Source organism: Solanum stenotomum, chromosome 2, assembly GCF_019186545.1.
Source record: "Solanum stenotomum isolate F172 chromosome 2, ASM1918654v1, whole genome shotgun sequence".
NCBI lineage: Eukaryota > Viridiplantae > Streptophyta > Magnoliopsida > Solanales > Solanaceae > Solanum > Solanum stenotomum.
In genome coordinates, this window is record NC_064283.1 from 15,037,131 (window position 1) to 15,047,427 (window position 10,297).

The window sequence follows — 10,297 nt, forward strand, 5'->3', positions numbered from 1 at the left end:
AAACTCATTTATAATAATCTCATGTAATAACCTAAACATATCAATGTTCTATTACACTTAATTCTTGTATGACTATTTTTGAAGAACAAAAAGTATAGGCAAAAAATAAATATCAGTAATATAAGGGACTATTTGTGCAACATTTAAAAAATTATATTTAGACACTCCAATTAAACTATTGGTCAAAATGTAACTTCAACACTAAACTCAAATGCTAAAATCCTAAAATTCACAAAACTTTCTTCCTCTCAAAAAAGTTCTTTAGTTGACCAATAATTTTTCTCTTCTAAGGATTCCCAAATGTCTTCTGCTGCTGATGTTAACACTGCTCAAATTTCGTTGAATCATGGAAAAAACTTTGGTATCTATGTCTTCATTGTTTCTTATAATGTGGGAAAGATTTACTTAAATACATTTTTTATATAATTTTTTAAAACTTTATTACTGTAGTTAATTAGTGATTATTGAGTTTTCTTGATGGCTGTCAGGTGTAGTTGGTACAAAGTTAATCCGTGTGAACATTGGGGAGGTAAAATATGTATTTTCCATAGCATGATTTACAAATCTTAGATTAACCTATATGTATTTTGTTGTTTTGTAACAAGCCTGAGTTTTGAATTTTATATGAGAGAAAAAGGAAGAAAATAATTTACTTTTACATTTATTTTTTTGTTGGCTTCCTTGTTATGTATTTTGAGTTGATACATCAATAATCAATTGATGAAAAAGTATTCAAGGATGAAATAAAAGACCCAAACTACAAAAATTAATTGACTCTCTAATGATAAAATAAACTTATGTTTTTGATAAGTTACTTTTTTGTGTTTCTTGAGATAAAAAGGCATTGTTATCAATTCATGTGACACATCAGAGTCTTATTTGTGTGTTTCGTTCAATAATCACTATTTTTCCCTTTTATTTGCATAGGCAAGATCCTGACCCTTCTATCATAACGTTTACTTCTAGTGCATTCAATTCTTGGTTTACCGTTGCCTTGAAACTTATACTGATTTTCATCTCCAACATTTTAACAAATTACTTGGAGGATTTGAAGTTAAGGAGGAAGGTTAATAACTTGTGTAGATTGGTGAATAAAAATTAAAGCAACTAATAATGAGAGAATTATTATGGGGCTCATAGCTCCATTTCTTAAAATATAAAAGTTTAATGTAACTAAAAAATAATATTTATATCATACCCATAATCAAACTTCTTTTTAGAAAAATTTCTTGAACAAAAGTTCTTGTCATGTAAATTTTTTGTTTGACTTTACTAAATGATATGAACCTTTTATCTATTATGCAGGACATTGTATTTAAGATAATGGATTTCTCACAACAAGAAGAAATGAAAATTTCTATTCAACTGACCGGAGAAGTATGTAGTGTCACACTACAAGAAGAGTCTGAAATGGATAGTAAGATTGCGACATATGAGGTGTGTATACGTTTTAGCTTAAACACACTTACCTATGTTTGGTTAATTTATGACTCTATGTATATGTTGTTGTCTTCATACTGGATTTATTGGTTATGTGACCTATAAATTTGACTTTTTTTAACTTCTAATTTTCAAATCAAAGTTTGATTTAAAGAGAAATCATCAAAAACACACTTGAAGTATTGTTGCTTTTACGATTATGAGTTTCTTGGTTGAACTATCAAGTGTTTGCCTTTTCTACCTACTATCACCAATTATGTATGCCACAAGTGTAGAAATCTCACGTTAAGTTTAGAGAAATCAAGGATTGTATTAATAAATAAACTTGTTGAGTACATGCTCCTTATAAAGGAAAAGAGTCTCGTACTAGCTACACTTAGAATCCTACTACAATACAAAATTATAATTTACATGAGTAGTATAGGTTTACTATTACTACTATAACTACAGTACCTTATCCTAGTCAATTTTAGACCCATACACGATACAACAACTTAGTCATACATAAGTTAGGATTTAGTAGTCTAGTCCTAATATGACTCTTAACTCTACAGTAGTAAACACGTCAGCTTACTTAGACCTGTTCGGAACTGATGGAATCGACGGGATTCCATTCCGACACTCAAAACTCCAAAAGATTGTAAAAACCACTTTCTTAACAACTTAGCCTTCAAAACTCACAAACTTACTAAATTCTCAACTTTTAACTCAAAGTTCAAAACTATCCCTTCAAACACAATCAACAGTGACTCAAGGTCGATAACGGGAGAGTCAAAATGGTAGATTCAAGAAACTTTTCAAAAAATGACCGACCGAATCATTTCATAGATGTATGCTAAACCTATCAAATCAAGTTCTTGGTTCCTGCTTAAGACTATACAATGCCTTTTTAAGTAGACACACATGATGAGGATACCTAGGATCAATAAATCCATGAGGTTGACTCATGTACACCTCCTCTTGTAGGAAACCACGAAAGAATGTATTTTTTTTATATCTAGTTGCCTAACTTCCCACTTTGAGCTGATTGCATTGGATAGAACCACCCTACTAGTTATGGCTTTAACCACATAGCTAAATGTTTCTTCAAAATATATCCCTTCAAGTGAGAATCCCCTGGCCACAAGTTTGTCCCTGTATCTATCTACTATTCCATCAGCTTTCAATTTTGTCTTGAACACTCATTTTGATCCAACCAAGTTTATACCAGGAGATTTGGGCATCAATATCCATGTCTTGTTAGTATGTAAAACATTGATTTCCTCATCCATAGTTGCATGTCAATGGGGTAACCTTGGTTCTTCCTTAGTAGTATTTGGTTCCCTCAAAATCTCTTTGTTGCTACAAGCAACAAGTATATATGGTGTTCCTTTGCCTTATGTCTAGTGATCATATGATGCCCTTGTGGAACAAGAGGTACATCAACTAAAGTAGTTGATTATAATGTAGTATCTTCAGGTTGATGATGTTATGGCATATTCCACCTGGAGAACTCAATTTCTAAATGTATTCCTTGTGAATTAGTAACAGAGAAAGTGGGATTTGATAAACCACCATTGAATGAACTTGCACATGCAACCTGTTCCTCACTGCCACTAACTAATCCTAAACTTGCAACTGGAGTCTCATCAATATGAGTCTCATTACTACTGTCTGGATCATCACTTTCAATATGTTTCTCATTATCGTCATCTAAGCCAACACCTGAGGGGTCAATAACACTATTACTCCAAGGGATATATGGGTTGTTGTAATAGCATTTTCACCAGTAACTTGTATACTATCAACATGTACTTCCCCTCAATTATGATCATCATGTGCTTGTAGTTAAGAGAAAGATTCCACAAAAGTAGCAAGATGAGGTGAGACATCAATGTTAGTTTGAGATTGACTTGGAGACATATAGGGTAATGTGTTTTCATCAAACACAACATATCTGGATACATACACTCTCCTTGTAGAGGGATGATAATATCTATATCCTTTGTTTAAGTTGTTGTATCCTATGAGCACACAAGGGTAACTCTTTTTACTGAACTTGTTGCTACCCTTGATATATGGAAAACATCTACAACCAAACACTTTTGGGTTGTTGTAATTAGGTTGCTCTTCATACAACTTAACAAATAGAGTCACCATCTTTAAGATTAGGGAGGACAATCTATTAATGAGGAACACTATAAGGAAAGCCTTAACCCATATATATAAAGGGAGGTTAGCATGAAATATGTCTCACGATGCCACAAACTTACAAATTTTTGATGAAGTTTGTTTTGATAAACTCATCACCTCCATCACACTGAAATATCTTAATTTCTTTAGAAAATTATTTTTCCACCATTTTCTGGAACTTTACAAAGACTTTTAAAAAATCACATTTCTCTGTTAGTGGATAAATCCATGCATATCTTGTGTGACCATCTACAAACACGACATAGTATTTCATATGTTAAGAAGATTCAACATGAGAAGGTCTCCACAAGTTACAATTAATTTTCAATTAAGGTTCCTTCTCAATTTTATTTCTCAAACCAAATGGAAGCTTACAACTTTTGCCCAACTGGCAACTAGAACAAACCGTAGGCATTTTATTCCTACTACTAACATTGATACAACTATTACTACTCAAAACTTTTAGAGACTTCAAACTAGGGTGTCCTAATCTAGTATGTCACATGTTGTCTGATATGTTCCAATTGTGTGCATCAATTAAAGGATAGAGATTGTTATATTCCAAAGCGCAGAGTCCATCCCTTTTAGATCCCCTGGCCATCAGTGTCCTTTGTCTTCTTGTCCTTTACAACAAAGTTAGTTTCATCAAATTCAAGAGTGCAACAGTTATCCTTTGCAAGTTTACTAACTGAGAGTAGATTCTTATTAATCTTAGGAACTACAAGAACTTCTCTTAACCTCAGGCCTAATCTTGATATGTTCTCAATATGTGTTATGTCTAATTTTTATCCATTCACAATAATGATTTTATCTGGTTCATTGTAGTGTTTAAGATCAGTTAAAAATACCTGAGCTATGTGTAATATGATTACTTGCTCCTGAGCCACATACAAAGTGTCATCAATAGTGTTTTGTAGATTGGCACCAACCAATGCTTGTGGTAACTCATCTGCAACTTGGTAAGAGTAGTCCCACCTATAGAAACACTTAAGAGAAATATGGTTATTCCTACCACACATTTTATATGCCTCAGTATTGTTCCTCTCCTAACTTCCACTCGAAAGACTATTCTAAGAACCTGGTCATTATTTACTATTATAAGATCATGTTCCTTGTCCAGCAGGCTTGAAGCCTATTCCTCTAGAGTTGAAGTTATTGTTTCCTCTTCTTTGAGGGTAGTTTCCTTTTTCCCTGCCCATTAGGGTAGAGAATGTCATGTCATAGTTTTTTTGTAGCGCTTCTTCTTTAACCTCCTTCATATTAAAACTCATGAGAGCATTAACAAATTGATTAAGAGAGGGATATGGTGTCTTACCTAGCATGACAATCCTGAAGGTCTTGTACTTGGGACCTAGACCTCTAGAAAAATTAATTACTTTGCTATATTCATCCATAGGTTTGTGAATGGATGCAAGATCATAGCATATGCATTTGAATTCCTTAATATATTTATCAATCTTTTTGGTTCCTAGCCTAATACTTTGCAGTTGTTGTTTAAGCTAAAACTTCTTATTTTTCGTTGCTTGAAGATAAGCTTCTTCCAAGCATTCCCACATATCCTTGGAAGTTGAGCATCCCACAATCAAGTACATGATTTATGTCTAGGTGCCTAAGATCCAACTCTTTAGCAAAACATTTTTCTCCTCTAGTCATCAATACTGTTGTTGTATTCTGTATCCTTCTCAACTGCTACAAATTTCTCAACACTCTGTCCAATGGAACGGATACTTTTAGTTGGTTCATTTAATATGATGAGGTAGGTTAATCTCATCGCCTGAATCAACTGAGATATTTGTGTTCTCCATATAATATAATTTGTTGGCTTGGATTTAATGGAACATGATGTAATAAGATGGTGAAGTGAGGAGGTTGATGGAGTGTTGGTAGAAGAAGCCATTACAATTCGATCGTGTGGTTATTTTGATTTTTGGATCTAATACGTTAAAGAGCAAAAAATCTTTTAAGCTCTTATACCATGTAGAAATATCACGTTAGGTTTGGAGAAATCAAGTATTGTATTAATAAATAAAACTATTGAGTGCATGCTCCTTATATAGGAGAAGAGTCCTATACTAGCTACACTTAGGGTTCTACTACAAAATAAAATTATAATTTAGATGAGTAGTATAGGTTTACTACTACTACAATAACTACAACACCTTATCCTAGTCGACTTTAGACCCATACACGATACAATAGCTTAGTTGTACATAAGTTAGGATTTAGTAGTCTAGTCCTAATATGACTCTAACTCTACAACAGTAAACACGTCAACTTTCGTGGACCTATTTTTTGGATATTTTCCTATCATTAGCTTTCTTCATCTTCAACAACAAGGACATGTTTCAATGTTCTTATAGTATATCATGACTTAGCCTAGTAGATGTTGATGAATTTCAGTCCTAGTGTTAGCATTTAGATTCAGACTCTAATGATTACATATTAACTAAATACATTGCTTGTTTACTCAAATCAGTTAATTCAATCAAATTATTTACAGTTAGTTAGATTTAGGATTTCTCTTAACGAACTCATTTGCAGAGATAAGATTTCAACTTTATGGGTATTTAATTTTAGAATAATGATTTTAAACATTAATAATCGTGATCTAAACTTAATAAACTATTCCAGCAACAGCTACTGAATTTGACCGACCCCATATGGGCTTCTAGCTCCACTTCTATGTTGATAGCCAGCTGGAGTCAGGTGCCAATCACGTTGCATGAAAATCTTATTTTAGTTTTTCGACCCCTAGTCCTTTTTTATGTTTAAAGTATTTTTTTCATAAGTATGTTAAATGTACTTGAAATGGGCTGAAACACAATAACACTTCTAACATACGGTGTGCACATCCCATATTGCAACAAATTGACTTAGTTGAGGCTTCAATTTCCCTAATTTTTCTATTTCTGCATTGATGAAAAATACATTTAATTTCTTCCTTTATATGCACCCTAGTATTTTCATTTGAGATATCAATTAGTAGTAGGTAGCTGATAAATTTTGGGTGTAACTGATCATGTTACTCTACGAAGGATTACCTTGTAAGTTTGTATTTTAGACATGGAAAAAATGTGAGCAACTAACAATTGCTCTAGGTAGTTTTTATTACTGAACTTATTTGGAACGAGTTGTCATATCAATTGTCAATTGATTTAGCTTGTTTGGGTGGCTCTACCTTATATATTGTGCACAAGTAGTCGGATGCACATCTATTGAAAATGTTATGAAGTTTCTTATGTAGATTAATACTTAAATTTGATAAAGGTCGTGATAACCGAATATACATTGATTGTCTTCTAGTATACTTATTTTTCCTTGCTCATCAAGCATGTCTTTTATTCTTTATATGCAGGGTCGATTTCTCATCATGTCATTATCATTGTCATTTATGGTGTCAGAAGGTAGTAGAATATGTGGTCTTCACGTGTTACTATCTAGGCCAGATCATACTGTTTTCGGCGGCTACGTTCTTGGAATGCTCATAGCTGCTACTCCAGTAGAGGTGTTGTTCTAACTATCTCTGTCCAAATTAGTTTCATGCTCTTTTTTTCTGCATTTGGTCTGACTAGTAGTGCATGACTGGAAATTCAGCGGATAATGGTCCTACCTCTCTATTGTTCACTTAAGTAGAAGGCTTTTGTTTGTGATAGGATTCAAACTTTGAACCTTGTGTGCATAACTTGGACATCACATGCTGCTCTCTTATCACTAGATTAAAGCCTAGGGATGTACTTATCCTTATGTTTGAGTGCATATTGTGTACTTGCTAACGATTTTCAATTTACTACCAGGTGGTTGTGAGTAGCTTCATTCCGAAAAAGGAAGAGCCTGAGTTTGAGGGATTTGATGACTATTGAGTAGTCAATTGTTCGAATGACTTTTTTTTAACCACAATGGTTAGATATTGTTTGAACTTGGAAAATCGAGCAACTAAATTTAGTAATGTTTGGTGTTATTTGGTGCAGACATGTAATATATTAGTATGGAATTACCGGATACATTTTATAGACGTTTTTGGCCTATGTTCACTTTAATGTTTTTTATTATAACTTCAACTGTGTTGTAAAACTAAAGCAAAATAAGACAAGACATATAGAAGATGAAAGCAATAGAAATAGGGAGACAAGAGATGAGAGCTTTTCTTATTATTCCAAGTCTTCAAGTGTTCACCAATTCTTTTAGTGTATACAATATGAACCCTTATGCCTCTATTTATAGTGTAACATAGAGGCATACAAAAGGTTAGTCATAAACATGACATTAACATGAATATAATGGGGGAAGTTATGGAAGTGAAAAGTTACAAGAATAATGGTTATAAAGGTGGAGGTTATGATTATTTTCATAATGGAGGAAAGTAATGGAGTAACTTCTTGATGTAGTGGACATCCATAATATATTATTTTATAACACTCCCCCTTGGATGTCCATAGATAATATGCCTCGTTAAAACCTTACTAGGAAAAAACCATGTGGAAAAAAATCCTAGTGAAGGAAAAAGAGTACACATATCTTTTAATACACTTTGAATGCTGCCTCGTTAAAAACTTTACCAGGAAAATCCAATTGGGATAAAACCATGGTTAAGGAAAAGAGTACAACGCGTATTTTTCTCCCCCTGATAAAAACTTTACTTGATATCTCGTAAAACAATGCATTCCAATCTTGTATCACAACTTCTGATGTTGGCAATCTTTAGTGAATAAGTTTACAAGATTATCACTTGAATGGATCTTTGAACGTCTATCTCACCATTTTGTTGAAGATCATGTGTGAAAAAGACTTTTGGTGAAATAAATTTTGTCTGATCTCCTTTGATTGTATTCTCCCTTTAATTGAGCTATATATCATTTTCGTATATGATGGGTGGAATATCCTTTTCAAAAGAAAATCACATATTTTCTGAATATGATAGATCATGATTCCAACCAAACACACTCCCAACTTAATTCATAGATCAATATTATTTCTGCATGATTTGAAGAAGTGGTTACTAAGTGATTCTTTGAATTTTCAAGATATTGTTGTGTCTCCATATGTAAATAATAGTTCATTTGCAATCGAGCTTTATGCAGATCAAATAAATATTCTGCATCTACATAATCAAATCATTTCTGACTCTGGGATTGATCATTTCAATTTTATTGAAGCTCGTCTTTTCTTCTGAAAGAAAATCATACATCTTCTATGTGTTGAGTCACTTGCTTTGTTAGTTTCTTGTCATAACTTGAATGATACTATGACAATATTTTCACATAACTTTTGTTATGTATATCAAATAATCTTCTAACATTTGCATAACCAGCAATCTATAAGTGCACCAAAAAGTTAAAATTTGAAGCCAAGTTTAGGGGTCAATATATGTATTATGCCTTTTTTCTATGTGTTAAGCAGTCTCAAAACCATTGGGTACTCAATGAAATTGCTTTAAGACCTTTTAAATCCTTCAAGGATTTTCATATAACCTTCATCGTCTAGTTAGAGATAATAATCATTCATTATGCATATTCAAGTATTTCATCTATTTCCATACTGAAACAAGTCTCATTGCATCCACCACTGAAGAATATATCTCCATCTAATAATGTCAGGATTTTTGCGAAAATCCTTTATGCCTCGAGGCACAAACAACACTTTATATCTTACGATTATACTTTCGCACAATGATTCATTTGTACCACACTGACCTTATATTTTGATCCATGAACTATATGATCAAAAACATCACTTTTCTAAGTGAAACAAAATATACTTGAATAGTGCCAATAATTATCTGTCCACACTATATGACAGATTTGAATTTAAGATCCTCGTAACCATTTATAGCATTGAGTGCTACTTCATATCAAAGATACCGTCGACGGTCATTTTGATATCGATTCCAATACGACATAACTTATCGAGATCTCTTCATTTATCATCGTTTTCAGGTACTTCAACCTTTGCCAAGGTTTTATGAAGTGTTATGTCATAGTGCACTTTCAAAGCACATTATCATGACCATTTTGATAATTTGCTCCTCTCCTTCCTCAAGGAGTTTTACGTTTGGAATCGATTGGTCTATCTGTCACGACCCGATTTCTCAAGTCATGATGACACCTACTATAACCCACTAGTAGGTAAGCCAATCCGTAACCCGGAACAACAAGTAATGGGTCTGAGGGTAGAAACTAAACAAGAGTAGGCAAATAACAATATAAACAGGCGGAAGCAAACCAAAAACATATATACAAATAAAGATCCCTCCCAGAACCTAGAAGTCACTAGTATAGAGTTACTAACAAAATGAGTACAAGTCCCAAAAGTGGACAACAGAGACTGGACTGTCTCGAAAGGTAAAAGACAAGTCCATATATACAGATGGAAACTGAAATAGTACAAAACGTCGTGCTCACTCCCGTCTCCGAATCAGACTGCTCCAAGCTCGATCAACACTGGCTACTAGTGCCCGGACCTGCTTCATGAAATAGATGCAGAGCGTAGCATGAGTACCAAAACAATCGGTACCCAGTAGGCATCATAGGCCGACTGAACTTGAAAAGTAAAGGCAATATGAAAAGAAGGAATAACACAAACCGAAGTCAAGAACTAAAATCTAACTAACAAGGGAATGCACACGAGTGTACAAAGAACTAACTAAAGTAATCTATAAGCTAACTACACCTAACTGGGCCCCCATAAG

At 33.4% G+C, this 10,297-nt stretch overlaps 1 protein-coding gene across 1 annotated transcript; it reads left to right on the forward strand.

Moving 5' to 3' along the window:
- Positions 1-300: 300 nt before the first annotated feature.
- Positions 301-7,472, forward strand: LOC125855721 (AT-hook motif nuclear-localized protein 7-like). Its single transcript, XM_049535450.1, has 6 exons — positions 301-361; positions 489-529; positions 1,306-1,437; positions 6,244-6,318; positions 6,968-7,117; positions 7,407-7,472. Exons 1-6 carry the CDS (start codon positions 301-303, stop codon positions 7,470-7,472), a joined length of 525 nt encoding a protein of 174 aa, XP_049391407.1.
- Positions 7,473-10,297: the final 2,825 nt, after the last annotated feature.